The 23,379-nt window shown below is 38.9% G+C and overlaps 1 protein-coding gene and 1 non-coding gene across 2 annotated transcripts; one reads left to right on the forward strand and one right to left on the reverse strand.

Annotated features, from left to right (window-relative positions):
* Window positions 1-8,394: 8,394 nt before the first annotated feature.
* Window positions 8,395-8,501, reverse strand: LOC120068622. The gene has a single exon (XR_005479260.1). It is a non-coding gene; the product is annotated as a small nucleolar RNA R71 (small nucleolar RNA).
* Window positions 8,502-14,950: 6,449 nt separating this feature from the next.
* LOC120067653 (extensin-like) lies at window positions 14,951-15,832 on the forward strand. The gene has a single exon (XM_039019192.1). It carries the CDS (start codon window positions 14,951-14,953, stop codon window positions 15,830-15,832), a length of 882 nt encoding a protein of 293 aa, XP_038875120.1.
* The last annotated feature ends 7,547 nt before the right edge of the window (window positions 15,833-23,379 follow it).

Here is a 23,379-nt window from a genome sequence, read left to right on the forward strand (position 1 = left end):
AATGTAAATGAGATTTACATTAAGTACCATAAAATAGAAAAAGAACTATGGTTTGTATGTTTCTTGAGATGAAATATTAAAACTATAGGTTATAAATATAATATGGTAAGTTGGTTATCATATATTTATAATAATATTAATTATTGAATAATTATATCTTTTTATCTAATAACCAATTTAGTGGGAGGTTATTGGTGGTTTGTATGGTAACTGTGAGATAAAAGAAAAAAGGTTTTCCTAAATTTAGGCGAGTTTCTATTCTCGGAAAGAAACTCACGGCAAATCCATCAAGTGAAATTTATTCACTAAACCATAGCTGATAGAGAGACTAAATGATCGTGGAGTGTTACTATACGTTAGTTCACTAAGTTGGTCGTAGCTAAATGATCGTAAGGCATTGTCTGTACGATAGGCTGCCTTCTTCTAAATGATCAAGCATTCGTCTATATGATAGACACTTCTCATCTCCCACTTGCTCAATCGTCTACACGATTGTTGTTCCTTCAGTCTCTTCCTCTAACCAATTCCACACAAAGCCCACAATTCTAGATTCTCACACCAAGAAGGCTAAGGTAGCCATTGTGGTGGTGTCCTCACTCAACTCGACTGAGTCTGAGGTTTTGGAGGTCGTTCATTGTGTGTTCGCAGTGTTCATATGGTGGTTGCTGTTGATCGTTCTGTGTTACGGTTGTTGTGTTCAAGCATTCGTGTGTTGCTATCTTAGAGACTGAATGAGCATTCGTGATCGAGGGAGTTTGAAGAATGAGTCTTTAAAGGTATAATACTTTATCCCTTGATCTCATTTGTAAGCATGCTGTAATTTCGTATTATTCATGACCTATTAGTTTATGTTTCTTGTACTGTAATAGTGTATGATCAATATCAAATGGAATTTGGAACGATCATTTCATTGCTCATGGAAATCCCCATGTCTGATTTGCTTCAATTGATATTAGAGCCAGGTTGTTCTGATATTCCAAATTTCACTTCTGTTTTGAACTTCTTTTACAGTCGTGGTAGGTTTTCTGCATTTGAGTTTAAGTGTTAAATGCGTTTGTGGATGGTGTTGATGAATGTTTATGGGTTAACTACCTCTGTTTAAATGCTTTCTTTTGATACAAAGTGTTAATTTGTAAGGGCCCCTGTGTTGTTGGGCATAATTAACAAGCAATTGAGTCTATAATTCAAAGTGTTTGAGTTTGTTGAGTAGTTCATGATGAAGTTTTGAAGCATGGAGATGTGGTTCTCAGCGAGGAAGAAGACCAAGAGTTGGTCGTATCGTGTAGCCTTAGGTAAACGATCATTGGGATTTGGCTAAAAGATCGTGTAGATTTTTCTATGCGATCGTGTGGTATTTACTAAACGATCATTTAGCTAATGCTAAACGATGGGGTAAAGCTTTTACTCTATCGCGTAGCGTTGGTTGCCCGATCACGTAGACGCTGGAGGTAAACGATTGAGTGGGAGCATTTGATGCTCATTTTTTAATAAAAGAGGTGTGCACTAAACGATTGTGCAGTTAGCATGCCTCATCACATAGTCACTGACTACACGATCACACAGTATGTGATACTTTGGCGCTCGCTCAGCGGTCATTTAGACGATTGTGTTTCACCGCATTGTTTTCGTTTAGACGATCATGTACGGTTTGCATTATGCGTTGCGTACTGCACGATTGCATACCTCAGCTTCATCGCATAGTAAGGGGTACACAATCGTTGCTAAACGATCGTTTAGCTCTGAAAGCGTTGGTAAACGATTGAATAAAGCGTTTACTGTTTTGTGTAGGCAATCACTCGTGTTTGGTACACGATCAATAGAGACGCAGACTTCGACCGAAAGGTTCAAGACCCAGCTCGTCTGTTTGAATTAGTGACTCTTTGCTTTTATAATAGTTAGCTTTAGTTTTGAGGATTTGAGGCTAATTATCTCGGTTCATCAACTTTTGTTTAATATACATAAGATGTGGTTTATATGGCATAGTGTATGACATATAGATTTGAAACCTGCCTTAGGTTGTGCAATTATTCATGCATCATGTATTAAAGTGTTATAATATGGCATGATAAAATTACAAGAAAGCATGCGCATGCATCATGAAATATATGAGTTATATTTATGCATGCAGTAAGCATATTCATGCATCATCTTTATATTATAAGCTTTATAGTATAAGGGTCAATGGAAGCATGTGTGCTTAATTCGTTGCTTATTTTTAGAAAAGTTATAAAAAGTAGCAATGAATAGACAATGCATTGAGCATGACACTTAGGCTAATTCGTATGCATCATGAATTCCTTGTATGTGTTTGCTTAGGGTTGTGGATGGTTTTGGTTGTTTCTGTTATAAGCGTTATAATGGAAATTATAACTAAAATTGATAAGAAAGAGTTGCATGGGACCTTAGGTGAACTCATGTTTTAAAAGGGTTTTAAAATTGGATTGAGATAGACCTAAGTTCAAGGTTCTAATGGGATTAGCAACCTAGTTTAAACTTTTTAAATCGATTTAATAAGATTAAATTTATTGGCATAAAAGATTAAAATTGTAATAAATATATCTATAAGGGACCTTTTATCTAAGGCAGGTTTTATCTAGGTTAGGGTACTTAAGTTGATGGAAACGAAACACCCATACCTAGGAATGTACCTGAAAAGGTGAATTAGATAGATTTTCTGCAAGCATGCAATAGTTGGTCAAAGACTCCATTAAAGAGTTTAATGAATGATGATCAAAAGTTAGTCAACTATCCAAGGTAAAAGTTACTCTTGGACAAACCTAAAAATTCACTTAGTTAAAATTCTTAATCGTGTTTTCCCTAAGTAAACTAAACCCTAAGTTATAAAATACTCAGGAACAGATATATATGATATGTCAATGATTCCACTCACATTTCACCCTAAATGTTCACGCCATGAGATTCATGCTTGGCCTCGTGGTGCGCTGGTAGCATCCCCCTTCGGATGGTGTTTGCACGAGTCAATATCAAGGTGGATGGAGAGAGTGTTTATAGTAAGTGGATGAAGGGTGTGTGTCAACACGTCCTACGGTCTCCTTCATTGGTTTGCACCGTGAGATCATTCTTGCACTCCCTCGTGGCACCCTAGGAGCGTCCCCCTTTGGATGGGTTTTGTGCAGTTGGTTGATATCAAGGTAAACTCCAGAAATGGATAGGGTCACTTAAGTTTTTTCCCCAATTGGATTTTTCCCTTTGGATTGGATGTTTGGGGTGGAACTCTAGGGCCTAAAATGACGGGTCACACTTACGGGAAATTGCTAAGTAAGTTTATGGTTTCTTGACCAAATCAATGATGGTTAGTCGTTATAGGAACAAGAGTTGTTTTGGTATTAATGATTGGTTGAGAATGTTTCAATTCAAAGGAGGGATAAATTGACCACCCTTCGGCGGCTTTTGTATTAAACCTTTGAAGCGTCATTGTAAAACTAGATGTCACATGATGTTCATGTTAGTTTTGCTAAACTGTATTTGATGATGTATGTTTTTCAACGAGTATTCACTTAAAATATAACGTAGGTCAATGTGTTTTTGTTTTCAACAACATGTTTGATTTTTCGTTAAATGCCTCTAGTTTGACCGATTTCATATAATGGAAAGAGTATTGTAAAACGTATTTCGTGGTAAATGACCTCGAGTTTGTCATGGTTGAGGAGTGTCCTCAAGTTCCAACCCTTGATGCATCGCGAAGTGTTTGTAATGCATATGAGTTGTGGATGAAGCATAATTCATTTGCCCGACTTCACATATTGGCTAGCATAGCTGATGCTTTTGCCAAAATGGTTGAGAACATAGTCATTGCACGTAAGATCATGGACTCGTTGCAAGAATTGTTTGAACGTCAGTTCTTACCTTTCGAGCACAGAGGGATGGATGACAAAAATACCAGTAGTATCAGTTTCCAAGTTAATCTCCAGGAAGAGAAAACAAGTGTTGCTGACTCCGTTAAAGTTCATCGACGAGAAATGTTCTCTGACATGGAACTTGGAGAATATTTTGGTTCTGATACTAATTCCACTACTCTCCAAAAGAGGAGGATGTCTAAAGAGAATAAATATTATTTATTTGTCTTGGACACGTGTTTGGTAGAGAATGATGATTCTGCCTTTATCCTTAATTCGAGTGCTACTAATCATGCTAGTTCCTCTTACCAAGGATTTAGTTCCTGGAAAACGTTGCCATAGGGAGAGATGACTCCTCGAATCGGTACTAGTGAGGTTGTTTCAGCTATTGCTGTAGACAGGCTAAAGTTATTTTTGGAAAGAAGCGTTATCTTTACTGGATAATGTTTTTGTAGTTCCTCATATCAAGAAGAACTTAATCTCGGTTTCTTGTCTCATTGAACAAGATTATACCGTCTCCTTTTTTTTTTTTTGAGCAAAGTGTTTATTTTCAAGAATGAAATAGAGATTAGTTTTGGTTCAATGGAAACTAACTTGTATGTACTAAGGCCATTAGTCATAAAAGCCTAATACTAAAGTGTTCAGTACAGTGACAACAACTAAAAGGCCAAAGGTTTGTCCTCAGGAAAACGCCAATCTTTTGCATCTAAGATTAGGTCATATCAACCTCAATAGGGTTGAGCAGTTGGTGAAATGTGGACTTTTAAAGAGTTTAGAAGAAAACTCTTTGCTGGTGTGTGAATCATGCCTTGAAGGCAAGATGACCAAACGACCTTTAACTAGAAAAGGTTACAAAGCCAAGGAAGCATTGGACTTGTACATTCTGACCTTTGTTGTTTGATGAGTGTTAAGGCTTGAGGTGGGTATGAATATTTTATCTCTTTCATAGATGATCATTCAAGATACGGGTATCTCTACCTAATGTAACGTAAGTCTAAAGCCCTTACAAGTTCAAGGAGTATAAGGCTAAAGTTGAAAACATTTAGGTAAGAAGATAAAAACACATGATCTGATCATGGTGGAGAGTATATGGACCTCCAATTTAGAACTATATGATAGAATATGGAATTACATCCCAACTCTCTACCTCAGGTACACCTCAGTAAAAGGGTGTATCAGAAAGGAGAAATATAACCTTATTGGACATGGTTCGGTCTATGATGAGTTATGCTTATCTTCCAAACTCGTTTTAGGGTTTTGCAGTGGAGACTGCATGTTATATTCTGAACAACATTCCCTCAAAAAGTGTTTCAGAAATACCTTTTGAGCTGTGGAGAGTCAGTAAAGGTAGTTTACGCCATTGCAGGATTTTGGAGTGTCCGGCCCACGTGCTTGTGACTAACCCGAAGAAGTTGGAACCATGTTCGAAAGTTTGCCTCTTTGTATACTACCCCAGGGAAACGAGGGGTGGATACTTCTATGATCCGAGTGAGAACAAAGCGTTTGTTTCTAAAAATGCTATGTTCTTGGAAGGAGACCAAATCAGGGATCATAAACCAAGAAGTAAGCTTGTTTGACGTGAGATTTCTAGTGAGATTGAGACTACTGAGGGTTCAACCAGAGTTGTTGAATAGACTGACAGATCAACAAGAGTTTTTGAGGTCGGTACATCTAGTCAACCATCTCAAGAGTTGAAATTGCATCGATGTAGTGGAATAGTTGTGAACCTACCAGATCGCTACATGAGTTTGACTGAAACCCAGAATGTCATTTTTAATGATGGGTTCGAGAATCCATTGTCTTTTAAGCAAGCAATGGAGGATGTTGACAAGGATGAGTGGATTAAGGCCATGAACCAAGAGATGAAGTCTATGTACTTCAATAAAGTCTGGGAACTTGTGGATCAGCATGATGGGGTAAAACCTATAGGGTGTAAGTGGATCTATAAGTGAAAACGAGGTGTAGAAATGTGCAAACCTTTAAGGCTAGACTTGTGGCAAAGGGTTATACCTAAGTCAAAGGAGTGGACTATGAGGAAACTTTTTCACCTGTTGTCATGCTGATGTCTATCAGGATACTCCTTTCCACAGCCACATTTTATGATTATGAGATATGGCAAATGGACGTCAATACTACCTTTCTTAATGGTAATCTTGAGGAGACCATCTACATGGCTTAACCAGAGGGTTTCATAGTTCCAGATAAAGAGCAAATAGTTTGCAAGCTTAATAGGTCCATTTATAGGCTGAAACAAGCGTCTAAATTGTGGAACATTGATAACGGACAGAAATGCACATTATCATAGTGCTAAGTTCTTAAACAATGTTTGATTGCGTTGATAAAATATGTTAAATTGCGTCCATTAAGCATAAATTCTACAATATTGTGGCGAATGCGTCCAACACATTAGGGCAGTTGATCTCTATATTTTTGTCCAGAATAATGCGTTAACGCAATGCAAAGAATGCAATCATAGGAATACATCGGTCGAGCACAACTTCACCACAAGACTTTGCATTGATCGTGCTCATAAACATCCACCCAAGAAGAATCACCGAAACATGGTGGGTGCATCCGGACGAAAGAACAATTAAGATCGATGGGACAGAAAGCTGACAGCAGTCGGATCCAAATTAAGTTGACAGCCGATAACGGTCACAAAGTACATCCAGCTTTATTGGTGACAACTATTCGGCGCATCAGTCAAGAATTAAAGTTGTCCCATCTGTACAACCAGGAGAGAGAAGCCACCTTTCATCATTGATTCCCTATAAATACCAAGTGCATTCTTCAGAGAAAGGGTTAAGCAGTCAATTACTTCATCACATTACAAGTTCACACCTCTGTTCATAGTTTTCTTTTCCATTTCACAGCGGAGCTAGAGAAGAATGGTAACGCCGGAGATCGTCCAAGGCGGCTCGAGAGAGAACCTTGGGGTGTAAGAGTAGAGAGCGGGTTGACTCTTGCGAAAGCGAGAATATCTTTAGAGCACGAGTAGAACAGTGTAACACCTAGTGGCAAGAAATTGCTCTAGGCTCTTTACTATACTTGCATAATTATTCTGTACTTCATATTTTATCTATTCAATGGAAGTTCTATTTCTACATCTGTTCACTCTCTTAATATGCACGAGTAGTTAAACTAGTTGAATGGATTGAGAAGAACGAAGCTAACATGATCTAGGAAGTTCATTACTTGCTATTGTCTTGTTTTATGCTGTGTGAAACATCCTTTTAGAGTTGCTCGAGAGAGAATCTAAAGGAAGAACCTAATGTCTCGAGAGAGCTAGGTTAGAATCTGACTTGAAAGAGCAAGATTAGGCTTGCATAAACGAGAAATAGGGTCTTAGAGATAAGCTTTGTTTGTCAACTTGCATCGTATGCATCCTAGGAATAGGAATGATATTATGCGGTCGCATATTCGTGTGAATGTCATGTTGTCATCGCATAAATAGAGATAGAGGTTTATATGTAAACCCTATAGACTTATCGCATATTTATCGCATGCCTTCTAGCCTTAGAAGCCATGGCATTCACGCTGAGAGGTGGTTTACTATTGTATGCATGATGCATGATCGCAAGGCATGAACACAACCTAGGGATTGTTAGCCGAAACCCTTCTCAACCTGTTCACCGCATATTCATCGTATTTCCCGTTGCCAACTCTTTTCGAACTTTGCCGCATTTATTATTATTTTCATTAATGCAACAACAAGCCAACACTTATTTATTTAATCGGTTACTGCAAGTTTTCATAACAATCTCTAACGCAACTATTTTCACAAGTCCCTGTGTTCGACCCTGGACTTACCAAGAAACTTAGAGGAATTTACACTTGGATTCCGCTGGGGAAACTTGAGTGCACAATGCTATCCATCAACACATATCATCCATATTTTCCACACTTCATAAATTTAAGGATCAAGTTTTTGGTGCTGTTGCTGGGGACTTCGCCAAAATAGTTGTTAACAGTAATTTTTGTGAATTGTTTGCAGAACTCTCAATCTTTGGCAAACTACGATCTAGATATTGAGAGAACATTTTGAAGGAGACTAAGAGACCACCAACAACAACCATAATTCGATAAAGAAGAGATGGTGGAGCAGCATAGGAATAAAGCACCAAACAACAATAATGTCATGAAAATCCAATTCTGTTGGCAAACGATCGAAATAGGCCCATTAGGGACTATGCATCGCCAAACCTCTATGATTTCTCTCCAGGAATCATGAGGCCTGCCTTAGACGGAAGTAGATTGGAAATGAAACCGGTGATGCTGTAGATGATCCAGGCTGTAGGTCAATTTGGAGGAAGGCGTGGTGAGGATTCGCACGCCCACCTCTGAAGTTTTATTGAATCTGCAATACTTTTGTGTTCCCGAACATCTTTGCTGAAGAGGTTCGATTATGCTGTTTCTATTTTCTCTCTGTGATCAGGCAAGGAAATGGGCTTATTCGCTCAAACCAGGAGAGATCACTTCTTGGGATCAGGTGGTGGAGAAGTTTATAAAGAAGTATTTCCCACCTACAGAGAATGCCAGACGAAGAAAACTTATTACTAATTTTGAACAAGATATGGACGAATCGCTCAGTGATGCCTGGGTGAGGTTTAAAAGGTTGGTCCGAGATTGTCCGCATAATGGGCTGCCAGACTGCCTTCAAATGGAAATTTTCTACCACGATTTGAATCCTGCTTCGCAGACCGCTGCCAATGCGGCAGCAATTGGTCTGCTTGACAAGACTTATGATGAGGCGAAGAATATCCTAGATTGCATCTCCAAGAATAATGAAGACTGGAGGGAGAACGACTAGAGATTAAGACTCAAAGATTCGGATGCAAATAACGGTGCTATTGTTTCATTGCAAAATCAAATTACCGCAATGATGAATTTGATTAAAGGAACGATGATCAGCAGCCCAACACCGCAAGGTGGGCAAATCAACACAATAAGTCAAAACACCGCAAGGTGTGCGACTTGCGGTGATGGGCATGCAATGGAGAATTGTTCACAAAAACCATAGTCTGTTTATTTTGTAAAGAACAACCCCTTTTCCAACACCTACAACCCTGGGTGGAAAAACCACCCAAACTTTGCTTGGAAGAATCAACAACAAAAGTAGACCGCAAGGGGCGCTGCCAAGTTCAACCGAGCTTTCACGCAACCCAGGGGGTTCAGGTAAGGAGCAATGTCAGATTATGACATTACGCAGTGGAAAGACTGTGGAGGGAGAAAAGAAGGAGCAGAACAGATCAACCTCCATCGCAGCTGAACCTGAGATTGAGCCAATGCAATAAGAAGAAAAAGAAAATGAAGTAGTAGAACCTGAGTTTGCATCAACCTCAAAGACAAATGAAACAGGAACCGTGAAAGTCCAGTTGCCACCTTTCTCTCAGAGGCTAAAGAAGAAGAAAAACGAAGAGGTACAGTACCAATGCTTCATATCTATGCTGAAACAATTACATGTTAATATTCCTTTCAGTGAAGCGATTGAGGAAATGCCTGCTTATACCAAGTTTCTGAAGGACATGGTAACCAAGAAAAGAGGTGCTAGAAAATTTTCCACGATGGCATTAACACAAAGTTCTAAATATTTTATCCCACCGAAAATGAGCAATCCTGGGAGCTTCACTATTCCTTGCTCCATAGGAGGACTTTATATTGGGCAAGCCCTGTGTGACTTGGGGGCTAGCATAAATTTGATGCCGCTATCAATCTTTCAACAACTAATATGGGGCCACTTGTGCCCACATCCGTGACTCTCCAACTGGCCGACAGATCTTTAGTTCACCCAAAGGGTAAGGTGAAGGACGTGCTGATCACGATTGATAAATTTATTTTACCAGCTGACTTCATCATCCTAGATTACGAGGTCGATAAATATGTGCCCATCATTTTGGGGCGATGTTTCATATCAACGGGTCGTGCACAAATTGATGTGCACAAGGGCGAGATCACTTTGAGCATAAACGGACAGAAGCTCAAATTTAATATAATTCGTGCCATGAAATTTTCTGATGAGCAAGACCTGCCAGATTCAAAAGATGACTTGAATTTGACTGAAGAAGAAAAGTCTGATGAAGAGTATAAAGAAAAGGATGTCGATGCATCCGTAGCTGCCTGCAATGCGATTGTAGCAAAAATGGACAAGGAAGAAGGACCGATCGCAACGCAAAAAGAAGAGTCGAAGGAAGAAAGAAAAATAACGCAACCTTCCCTCATGGAGACACCAACCATTGAACAATCCCTACCAACGCATCTGAAGTACGCATTTTTGAGGCAGAATGAGAAGCTGCCAGTAATAATTTCCTCTGCGCTCAATGCAGATCAAGAGAATGCATTGATGAGCATTCTCAAAAAGCATGTGCGAGAAATCGGTTGGACGCTCGTTGATATCAGAGGAATTAGCCCCGCGTACTGCATGTACCACATTCGTCTTGAGGACGACCACAAAGCAACCATTGAAAATCAACGCAGACTTAACCCTACGATGAAGGAGGTCATCAAAAAAGAGATTATCAAATGTCTGGATGCGGGCATTATCTATCTCGTTGCAGATAGCATGTGGGTCAGCCTCGTGCAATGTGTGCCGAAGAAGGGTGGAATGACGGTAGTCCCCAATGAGAACAATGAATTAATACCGCAGAGGACCATCACTGGATGGCGCATCTGTATGGACTACCGCAAATTGAATGCGGCCACACAGAAAGATCACTTCCCTCTGCCATTCATCGATCAAATGCTGGACAGATTAGCGGGGAATGATTTTTACTATTTCTTGGATGGATACGTCGAGTACAACCAGATCATGATAGCTCTTGAAGACTAAGACAAAACCACATTCACCTGCCCATATAGGACATTCGCTTTTCACTGCATGTCATTCGACCTCTGCAATGCACAAAGCACGTTCCAGAGGTGCATGATGGCGATCTTTTTAGATTACCTCGAGAACTCAATAGAAATATTTATGGATGACTTCTCTGTTTATGGGAACACTTATGAAGTCTGCCTGGCCAATCTGGAGAAAATACTGAAAATATGCAAAGAGATGAACCTGGTGCTCAATTGGGAAAAATGTCACTTCATGGTGACAGAGGGTATAGTATTGGGACACAAGGTCTCCCGAGAAGGGTTGAAGGTGGACAAAGCAAAGATTGACGCAATTGAAAAGCTCCCATCTCCAACCAACATGAAGGTAGTGCGAAGCTGCTTACTATTGTATGCATGATGCATGATCGCAAGGCATGAACGCAACCTAGGGAGTGTTAGCCGAAACCCTTCTTAACCCGTTCACCGCATATTCATCGTATTTATCATTGCTAACTCTTTTCGAACCCTGCCGCATTCATTATTATTTTCATTAACGCAACAACAATCCAACACTTATTTATTTAATCGGTTACCGCAAGTTTTTATAAAAATCTTTAACACGACTATTTTCATAAGTCCCCGTGTTCGACCCTAAACTTACCAGGAAACTTAGAGGAATTTACACTTGGATTCCGCTGGGGATACTTGAGTGCACAACACTATCCATCAACATATATCATCCATATTTTCCACACTTCATAAATTTAGGCATCAAACATTGGATTTGACAGTGTGATCGAATCGTTTGGCTTTGATTAGAATATTGATGAGCCTTGTGTCTACAAGAACATCATCAATAACTCAGTAGCTTTCTTGGTACTATATGTGAACGATATCCTACTCATTGGGAATAATTTAGGATTTCTGATTGACATTAAGAAGTGGCTAACTACCTAGTTCCAAATGAAAGATTTAGGTGAGGCGTAGTATGTTCCAGGGATCCAGATCATTCGGGATCATAAGAACAATAGGTTAGCCTTGTCTCAGGCATCGTACATCGATCAAATATTGATCAGGTACAGGATGTAGGATCCCAAGAGGGGTTTCTTCAGGAATGAAATCATTTTGTCTAAGGATCAATGTCCTAAGACACTTCAAGAGGTTGAGGAGATGAGACGGATTCCCTATGTTTCAACTGTTAGAAGCTTAATGTATTCAATGTTGTGAACTAGGACCGACATTTGCTATGCAGTAGGGATTGTCAGTTGTTATCAATCCAAACCAAGATCATTAGACGGTGGTCAAAATGATTCTCAAGTATCTTCAGAGAATGAGGGACTACATGCTCGTGTATGGAGATAAGGATTTGATCCTTACAGGATACATAGACTTTGACTTTTAGAATGATAGAGATTCTCGTAAATCGACATCAGGGTCAGTGTTCACTCTGATGGAGGGGTTGTAGTGTGGCGATGCATCAAGCAAGGATGCATTGCAGACTCCACTAAGGAAGCGGAATACGTAGCTGCTTGTGAAGCAGCTAAGAAGGCTGTTTGGCTGAGGAAATTCCTTAAATATTTGAAAGTTGGTCCAAATATGGATTTCCAATCACTCTTTATAGTGGTAACAGTGGGGTTGTGGCAAATTCGAAGGAGCCTCAGAGTCATCGTAGAGGCAAGCATATAGAACGAAAATATCACTTGATCGGGGAGATTGTGCATCGAGGTTATGTGATAGCCACGAAGAACGCGTCGAAGCACAAGGTTGCTAATCCATTTACAAAGACTCTCACAGCTAAATTGTTCGAGGGTCATCTAGAGAGTCTAGGTCTATGGGACATGCGACATCTTGTCTAGGGCAAGTGGGAGATGATACTAGGGTATAGAGTATGCCTAGTTTATTGTATATTGTACTTGTAAGTTTTCATGTATTGTACATTAGTCTCTCAAGGCATTAGGACTAGTGGAAGATTGTTGGAATTGATGTCCTAATTCTCCTGGAGTCTCATAGTTTGTAAACTGTACACATTGTTATGAATAAAATAAGAGTTATTTTATTTTGCATTTACTCATATCCAATAAAGAAAGCTCCATGGTTATTGTATGAAAACTTAAGCACATATATGAGATATACAAGTGGATCATGCCTTAAGTAAAATCTACAAAGTTCTGTAGTATAAGGATTAAGGAGGGATACCTGAACCTAGTGACACTACGAATACGGTCCACTTTGTAAAGGCTTGCAAGTGTTATGAACTACAACAGATGGTAGATCCTGACCATTCTTGTGGAGACATGCGAGCGGGGGTGTCCTAAAATTAAGTATTAGATACATTATTTGGAGGAATTAATGTAAATATGATTTACATTAAATACCATTAAATAGAAAAAAAAAACTATTGTTTATATGTTTCATGTGATGAAATATTAAAACTATAGGTTATAAATATAATAAGATAAGTTGGTTATCATATTTATTTATAATATATTAATTATATGATAATTAATTTATTTTTCTCAAATAACTATTTGAGTGGGAAGTTATTGGTAGTTTTATGGTAACCGTGTGACAAAAGGAAGATTGTTTTCCTAAATTCTTCATTCGAAAGTACTCACGGAAAAAAGGCTATTAAGTAAAATTGTTTTACTAAGCGATAGTCGTTGAGAGACTAAACGATCGCTTAGAGTTGACTATATGATAGCCATTCAGCTGATCGTTGGTACACGATCGAGTAGAAAAGTCTATACAATAGGCTTCATTTACTAAAAGATCGAGTACATCGTCTATGCGATAGACAGTGTCATATCTTCCACTTACTCGATCGTCTACTCGATCACATACCTCCTGATTTTTCAAGCCAAGATCATACAGAGCCTACAACTCTTGGATTCTCACACCGAAAATACCAAGGTAACACTTGTGGTGGTGTCCCTACTCTGTTCGTGAATCGAGTTGGACACGATTGGGTTTGAGGAGCATCGGGACGATCGTTGTGTTCGTGTTGTTGGTCGCTGATAACTTGTAGAAATACAAGTTATTTTTTTGCTCTTAAGTTGGAACAACTAAGGTTTTTAATGATAAATTCTCCTCATTTTCAGAACAAATGCATGGATTATTCAAACATTAGCAAACTCATACAAGAGAAGTTTTATAACTAAATATCGCGGCATTAACGCATTGTATTACAGGATTTCAACGCAAGGATTAATGCTAACGCATTAGACAAGTGCCGCAGGAAAAGCTCTAATGCAAGGGCCATGCATTGGAGGGAATTCAACGTAGAGAAGATTCATTGCTCTTTGCTGATTATGTCATATCACCACTTGCAAGTATGGGACCTGCAACAGGCAGCATCTGAAAAGCTTCTAAGCAGCAGGCGGCGTTTGAAAAGCTTCCAAGAGTCAGGCGGCTAACCAAGGCATAGACTTTAATGTTGACCAGGGCATGGACTTTAATGTTGCCCATTCACCAAGTGGACGTGACCAACACCTATAAATAGATGAAGTCTCTCTAGAGTTAAGAAGTTCGGAAATTATCAAGATCCTTACTCTCTGTAAATTTTAGTCATAGTCTTAGTTCTGTAGAAGTTGTGCCATGGAGTTGAGACAATCAAAAGGGTTGAAAACCACCACCACCGCCGGTCAGGGAGCGAAGGAAGCCACTCTTGAGGAAGACACTCCATCCACTTCCTATACAAGTGATTGTACACAACAAGACTGAGCCAAAAAACTACAAGAGATTGTATTCTTTGGCTTGACTCAGTTTCCTTCTTATTTATCACTTTCATTCCATTTGATTGAAAATTGTTTTTGTAAAGAATCCTTGTTTCTTTATAAAATTCATATATTTGATCCATCATACTTACTATTGTTTATTTCTTGTTATGTTGAATGCATTAATACTTTATGCAAAACTTCATTCTAACGCTCAAGCCAGCTTGACAACTTGGTAAAGGCATATTTAATTTAGATTGTTCGAAAGAATAACTAAGCTGCATTAAGTAGGACGCCTAGTACAGCTAGAGATAGACTTACTGGTGTCTATTGCATTTTGTGTTAAACGCATGCATCCTAGGGACGATCCCTTCAGCTTTGCATTTATTATAGACATTAGGCGCCACCTGGCGTTAGCCACGAATTCTCTCAGCCTATAAAAAGGGCTCAACAATTTGAAGTCTTCTTCTTCTTCTTCATTTTCACTCTCGAGCTCTCTGAAACAAAAGAAAAAGAAAAAAACCTCTTTGTCTCCCTCGCTTCCGATTCGCTCGAGCTTCTTCGGCCACAATGTCATCCGCCTCAGATAGCCAGAACCAGACAGTGAGCTTTGGGAACGACTCTCCGGTAAGCTCTTTTTCCTCATCCTCTGTTTCGATTTCTCCTCCCCCAAGCCCTAGAAAAACCACCAAAACCCTCACCCAAACCAAACCCACACACGGCGGAGCAACCTCTTCTCAGCAGCCGTCCGTTTTAAAACCTTCCATAGCCCCCACGAAACTCTCTTCTAAAGCCTTCAAAGCCATCGTTACCCCTCCGACCAAGATCCCTCAACCTAAACCTAAAACCACTCAACCAAAACCCAAAACTACCCCCAAACCAAGGGCCAAGACACCTGCAAAACCAAGGATGCGTCCGTCATCTACGGCCGTTTCCAAACCCTACACTAAGCCTGCCCCACCACCAGTCATCCCTAACGTCATTATGGTGGGTGCAACGCATAATCCACTCCCAGCCTATGCCCACAATGCACCGTCACCAGCTGTGCATCCACCACCTCCACTTTCTATCGAGCCCTTGGCCACCATTTATCCCGTGGAATCAGATGCGTTGTGCCAACGACCTCATTTTCCCATCCTCATATCTTCCCCTAGGATGCTTCATACCCTAGTGGGCACCCCTCAATTTACTCCACCCATACAACCCTCTGATGGTCCTGCGTCAGAGCGCAATCTTGAAGAGTTGGCAGAACTGGCTCGACTGGACGAGCAAGAGGTTTTTCGTGTGATCTTGGCATCCTTCAATCAAAGCCAAGAGGAAGAGCAGGTGATGCGTTTAGACCCATCTAACACATCACTTGAGTTAGACGAAGCTAAGCGGTATGCTATGATGTTTGAAGAGGAACTAGAAGAAGAAAAAAAGGAAGAAGAAGAAAGGGAGAATTGGTCCTGACGCGTCTCAACCACGCCCATCTGACGCGAATGAAGGGCCCTTAAAATAAAAAAGAATAACAAAGAAAAGAATATTGATATTGGAGGAAGAAGAAGAGAAATCTGCATCCGGACCTAAGGGTGCAATTCATGAAAATAGCTCAAGGCACGATGCACTAGAGCAGGAATTGGAAAACTACAAGCTCACAAGACAAGGGCGAAGAAATATGGATCTCCAAAGGGAATTGAAGAATGAACTAAAAGAGCTGGAAAGGGAAGCAAAAGAGCATGGGGCAGGAAAACGCAAGGTAACCGACGCGTTACCTAAGAAGACTTGGGGAAGAATGCATTAATTTAGTGACATACTTGTAGAAAAGGGCTTCTTCCCCAAACGCCACCCACTGACAACTTACATAACTGAGACCATAAATGTATTGGGGTGGAATCAGTTCTGCGTTGGGTACACCCGTATTTGGCCCAACCTCATCTTCATGTTCTACAACAGTGAGTTTGACATGGAGAAGAACATAGCTTTTGTTGATGCGGTGTTAGTGTGCTTCTCAGCTGACAAGATAAATGAAGTGTTCAACATTGACAGTAATCCGGAAGCGAAAGGAAATCACATCTTGGAACAGCCAACACCAAGTCAATTAGAAGATGCGTTAAAGATGGTAGCCAAACCTGGAAGCAAATGGCAAACATCAAGAAATGGAGCATCATGCCTATTATGCATTATGAGACCTTATCAAAAGAACGCGTCCTGGCTACTTATTGCGTCATCCATGGTTGATCTGTGCACTATGCGAACGTGGGGGTATCCCTCTGAGGGATGATCATGAAGATATCGATGGCTTGATAGACATAAAGTTAGTAAGGCATCTACTTCCCGGTTTGCCGCATCAACCTACCTTACCTACCAAGGAAGTGGCACCCAAGCCTCGATCATCCAAACGCGCCCCCAATAGAAGACGCGTCTAGATTGTTAAACATAGCAATGAAGCTTCAGAGCATGAAGAACATGAAGCTGAGCCTGAACTTCCAGCTGAAGAAGCGCAACCAACCCTCGATCTTACTTCCCATGACTCACCATTGGCCCTGTGAGAAGAGAGTCTTGATCAAACGCACCAAGAGCCAACTCATATGGATCAAGACATCCCTTATTCCCTTCCTTCGCCCCAACTAAGTCTAATTCCCAATTTTGTGCCTCCTCCAATAATTTTTTAGCCAGCTGGGCTAGGGTCAAGTAACGCAGCAAATTTTTAAGACCCATTTGGAAGAAGTGAAGAACCAACACCACCTCAATGCAGCACAGACTTAGAAGAGTTGAATACTTTTATCAGTGATCAGCTTAGACCACTGGCCGCATCTATCGAAGGTCTTTAGCAACAAAATCGGGTTATGAGGGATTATCTAAGGCAGCAAACAAGATGAATGCAAGATCAATTTGTTTACACAACGCAATACATTAATCCGGTCTTTGTTGGAATGTTTGCTCTGCCTCCACTGCCTGTTCATCTTAGAAACCCCTTGAGCTTCATGGATGAAGACCCTGAGGAAGAATGCAGAGACGACACGCCAGCACAATAGAGTTTTGGGGTGTTAGGTTATTTTGTATATTGATTTAACTTTTGTTTTGTATCTTCTTGATTTTCTTGTTTACTTCATGTGGGTTTTTGAAAATGAATGAGAAATTCCTTATCATTTTGTTCCCTTGGTTTGACTTTTGGCATACCTGATTTTTTGTTCTTTAGATATTTTCTAAGTCTTGTGCTTGGCTTAACCTCAATGATATCAACTATATGAAATCTATAAGCATAGAGTAGGCATTAGGAAAATCAACAAGGCTTGAACTTCTCTAAGAAGATTAAGTTTACCTTCTAACGCGTGCAAGCTTTAAGTCTTAGAACTCCTTTCCAGACTCTCAAAGCCCTTTTGAAATTTTATTTCTCTTTAGCAATGAGCATTTAGTTTGTCTCCAAATTTGGGATGAGTATAGCACATCTCAAAATTTGGGGATGAGAGAAATCCGAGTTAAGATGCATCAAACAAATACATCATAAAGAAAAGGAACAAATAGAAGAATGTTAAACACAACTCCTCTGTCATTACTTCAAAAAAAAAAAAACCTTAAAATGACATGAGTTTAGTGGAACAGGCACTTAGCCGTAGTTGGATGCTCACATGACACCCGTAGGGGCAAGCCAAAAACGAAGTTAAGTCTCCTAGACCAACGCATCCCATATAACTCTTCTATCTAGTCTGAGGAAATTATATCTTGAACTGCACGAATATTAGATATGAGTTTAGTTGTGAAAGGTTCTCACCCGTAGTTGGATGCTCGCATTACACCCGTGGGGGCAAGCCAAAATGAAAATAGGATACCTGGAACAACGCATGGGTAAGTAAGTTCATAATTTTTCTTTTTATCCGACATTTATTTTAAAAAGAGCATCTAACACATTGCTGGTTTAGAAAAAAATGGGAATGTTCTGAGAAATGAAAAGAGTTGTGATAAAAGGCCTGTTGCACCTGAAACTAAACTTTAGTCCTTTTAAGAAAGAGTCAATTTGAGTTATATTTTCCAAACTCTTATCTCAAGCTTATGACAAGCTTATGACTGAATATGATGAGAGGCGAACTCTGCACACTTAAGACAAACGAGATAACAAAGAATTATTTTGGAAAGCTTGAGGACAAGCATTGTTCAAATTTGGGGGTGGTGATAACTTGTAGAAATACAAGTTATTTTTTTGTTCTTAAGTTGGAACAACTTAGGTTTTTAATGATAAAGTCTCCACGTTTTTAGAAGAAACGCATGGATTTATTCAAACATTAGCAAACTCATACAAAAGAAGTTTTATTACTAAATATCGCGGCACTAACGCATTGTATTCCAGGATTTCAACACAAGGATTAACACTAACGCATTAGACAAGTGCCGTAGGAAAAGCTCTAATGCAAAGGCCATGCGTCGGAGGGAATTCAATGCAAAAAAGATTCATTGCTCTTGGCTAATTGTGTCACATCACCACTTGCAAGTATGGGCACTTGCAGCAGGCGGCATCTGAAAAGCTTCCAAGAGTCAGGCGGCTAACCAGGGCATGGACTTTAATGCTGCCCATTTACCAAGTGGACATGACCAACGCCTATAAATAGATGAAGTCCCTCCAGAGTTAAGAAGTTTGAAAATTATCAAGATCCTTACTCTCTATAAATTGTAGTCATAGTCTTAGTTCTGTAGAAGTTGTGTTGCGGTGTTCAGACGATCAAAACGGTTGAGAACTACCACCACCGCCGGTCAAGGAGCGGAGGAAGCCACTCTTGAGGAAGACACTCCGTCCATTTCCTATACAAGTGATTGTATACAACGAGACTGAGCCAAAGAACTACAAGAGATTGTATTCTTTAGCTTGACTCAGTTTCCTTCTTATTTATCGCTTTCATTTCATTTGATTGAAAATTGTTTTTGTAAAGACTCCTTGTTTCTTTATAAAATTCATATATTTGATACATCATACTTACTATTGTTTATTTCTTCTTTATGTTGAATGCATTAATACTTTATGCAAAACTTCATTCTAACGCTCAAGCAAACTTGACAACTTGGTAAAAGCATCTTTAATTTAGATTGTTTGAAAGAATAACTAAGTTGCATTAACTTACCGGTGTCTATTGCATTTTGGGTTAGACGCATGCATCCTAGAGATAGACTGTGTATGTTATTCACGTTGAGAAATGTTGAATGAAGTCTGATGCATAAACAAAAGATCAGCAATTCATCCCAGGTCATTCACATCACATCCTAGTTGTGTACACTCATCTTAGACCGACGCGTCCACTTACCTTAAACTCCATTTTCGCATGATCCATCATTCACCACTCCTCTTTTGTATCTTCTTGCACAGGCACAACAATTTAATGTAAATAATATAATTCTCACATTTATTTAGGAAAACTCCTATAGTAGATACAACGCAAGGTCTGCGTTTGGTTAATTGAATCCCTGAGATCGACCCTGGACTTACCAGGAACCTAAATTAGATTTATACTTGGGTCTGGTTTAGAAAAACTTGAACATCATTAGGAGTTGTGTGCGTTTTGTGCATATATCTAACGCCCTAATGCGTTACAATTACTTAAGTGCATCAAAGCATAAATGCATCACTTATACTTAGAACTTATTTCTCCAATTTCTTTTGTACAATACACTCCTAGAGCAAATCACGATAGCAACGAACAGTCGCAGTCTGCTTGTTGCATTCGTGTGCTGTTGTTGGATGCATAGAAGACTAAAGAATGGTTCTTCAAAGGAACACATACTCTATCCCTTGAATCTTGTTGTAGCATGTTGTAATTTCTATTTATGCATGACCTGTTAGTTTCCGTTTTAGATTGTAATTGTTTGTGTTCAATTGAATGGAATTTGGAACGATCCCTTCCGCTACTCATGGAAATCCTCTGGTTTGATTTTCTTCAGTAATAATCTATTAACCTAAGGTCCAAGGTTATCAGATGTAACTCAAACATGTATGTGGAGACATACATGAGGATCATGTTTAAGTGATAACCTAAATGGTCTGTAGTATATGGATAAGTTTAGGTATCTTATCCTAGTAACACTACTGAACTGACCTGCTTTATAATTGTTACAATTATTGTAAAGTACTTTAAATGATTTGTTCCTGATCATTCTTGTGGAGATATATGAGCGGAGGTATTTTATACAGAAAAGTTTGTATAAAGAGCGGACCATGAAATGTTGTCTCTCTTTATAGCGCCGTTGCTAAAAGAGACTTACATTTCACAAAGATGACCATAGGTGACTTGAGCTTAATCTTGAGTGAGTTGTGAACTTCTACCTATAAGGGCAATATTTTGACTTGTATGGGTGAAAGTGGCCAAATTCACCGACTAAATAAGTCTACCATTTTGGGGATTCATCTGATTGGGAAGTTGGGAACACAGTTACACAAGAAGGAATTCACTCCTTCTTTATAATTAAGTTAAGAAGATAAATTGTTCCCTTAAGGACTGATTCTGAGGCTTAAATAATGAGATGCCTCACCTTCTCCTTGCCTGAGAGAAGTTTGCTCATAGTTGGACTATCAGAGGGATCAGTAGTACTTAAGGAGTTAGATATAAATACACGGGTAAAACGGTAATTTGACCCAGCTATACTTACGAGCGATTTGTGAAGAGTCAAACACTATTGATTTGTTATATCTAATGGACATAAAAATGTATCTATAGTGCGAAGAGTTCTATTGTCGGTCTTTAGTGGAGTGATCGATTGTTAATTAATATTGATTAATTTGATTAACAGTATTTAATCAATTAATCTCGTATCAATGGAGCTTCAATCTATAGGTCCATAAGATATCTTTGTTAGCTCAATGAGAACTGATGGAAATCAAATTAATTTTGGTGTGATTTGAATTATTCAAATTAATTAAAGAGAATTACTTGTTTGTGTTCAACCTGAATAGAATTTGGAACGTTCCCTTCCGCTACTCATGAAAATCTTGTGGATTGATTTCCTTCAATTGGTATCAAAGCCAGGTTGTTCTGATATTCCAAAATTCCATTACTGCAATGAACTTCTTTTACTGTCATGGTGGGTTTTACGTTTTCTGCATTGCGTTTAAGAGTTAAATGCATTTGTGGATGTGTTGATGAATGTTTACGGGATGGTTACCTCTATTTAAACTTTCTTTAATTTACAAAGTGTTAATTTGTAACGGCCTCTGCATTTTTGGGCATAATTAACAAGCAATCGAGTTTGTATTCAACGTGTTTGAAGTTGTTTGAGTTGTTCATGATGAAGTTTCGAAGAATGGAGATGCAGTTCTCTTCGAGGAAGAAGACCAAAGGTTGGTCGTATCGTATAGCATTAGCTTAACGATCGTTGAGATTTAGCTAAACAATCGTGTATAAATGTCCTGCTCAACCGTGTTGTATTTACTAAATGATCGTTTAGCTGGGGTAAAGAGTTTACACTATCGCGTAGCATTGGTTGCTCGATCGCGTGGACGCTAGGGGTAAACGATCGCATAGAGTATTTGATGCTCATCGTTTATTAAAAGGCGCACACATTAAACGATTGTGCAGGTCAACATGCTTCATCGCATAGTCACTAACTACACGATCATGCGGTATACGATACCTTACACTAGCTCAGCGATCGTTTAGACAATTATGCTTCACCGTATCGTTGTCATCTTTCTGATCGTTTAAGACATGTGTTGAACGATCGTATGGCCTTCATGCTTCATCACATAGTCAAAGGTACACGATCATTGCTAAACGATCGTTTATGCTCTTACAATGTTTCTAAATAATTGAGTAAAGAGTTTACTATATCGTGTAGGTGATCACAATGAGTTATTACACGATCAAAGAGACATATTCTTCGCCTAAACGGTTGAAGACCCGGTTCGCCTGTTTGAACCAGTGGACTCATTGTGCTTTGCAATAGTTAGCTTTTTTTTTCTTTTTTTTTTTGAGAATTTGAGGCTAATTATCCCGGTTCATTAACTTTTACATAATGTACATGAGATGTATGTTTGTTTATATGCCATAATGTATGACATACAGATTTAAAACTCACTTTAGGTTATGCACTTTATTCATGCATCATATATTATAAGTGTCATAATATAGTTATTGGCATGATGAAATTACAAGAAAGCATGCTCATGCATCATGAAATATAAGAGTTATATTGATGCATGCATTAAGCATATTCATGCATTATCTTTATATTATAAGAATTCTAGTATAAGGGTGTATGGAAGCATGTATACTTGGTTCATTGATTTGTTATATAAGTGTTATATACCAGTAGTAATGAATTAACAATGCATGGAGTATGAAACTTAATCTTATTTATAGGAGTTATGAATGCCTTGTATGTGTAGCTTTGCATTGTGTTAGTTTTAGTTGTTTCCTATTATAATTGTTATAATAGAAATTAGAACTAAAAATCAATAAGAAAGAGTTGCATGCGGACTTAGGTGAACTCATGTTTTAAAAGGGTTTAAAAATTGGATTGAGATAGACCTAAGTTCAAGGTTCTAATGAGATTAGATACCTAAGTTTAATCTTTTGAATCGGTTGGGATTAAGTTGATTTCCAATAAAAGATTAAATTTGTATTAAATCTATCTATAAGGGACCTTTTGTCTAAGGTATGTTCTGTCTAGGCTAGGGTATTTAAGATGACGGAAACGAAACACCCCTACCTGGGAACCTACCTGGAAAGGTGAATTAGACAGATTTGCTACAAGCATGCGATAGTTGATCAAAAACTTCGTAAAGAGTTTAATGAATGATGATCAAAAGTTGTTCAACTTTTCAAAGTAAGAGTTACTTTTGGGCAAACCTAAAAAGTCACTTAGTTAAAATTGTTAGCCATGTTTTTTGTAAGTAAACTAAACCTTAGGTTATAAAATAATCAGTGGAAGAAAAAGATATATATGATATGTCAATTCAATAATCAGTGGAAGGAAAAGATATATATGATATGTCAATTCAACTCACGTTTCTCCCTATATATTCACATTATGAGATT

Source organism: Benincasa hispida, chromosome 12 (genome assembly GCF_009727055.1).
Source record: "Benincasa hispida cultivar B227 chromosome 12, ASM972705v1, whole genome shotgun sequence".
Classification (NCBI taxonomy): Eukaryota; Viridiplantae; Streptophyta; class Magnoliopsida; order Cucurbitales; family Cucurbitaceae; genus Benincasa; species Benincasa hispida.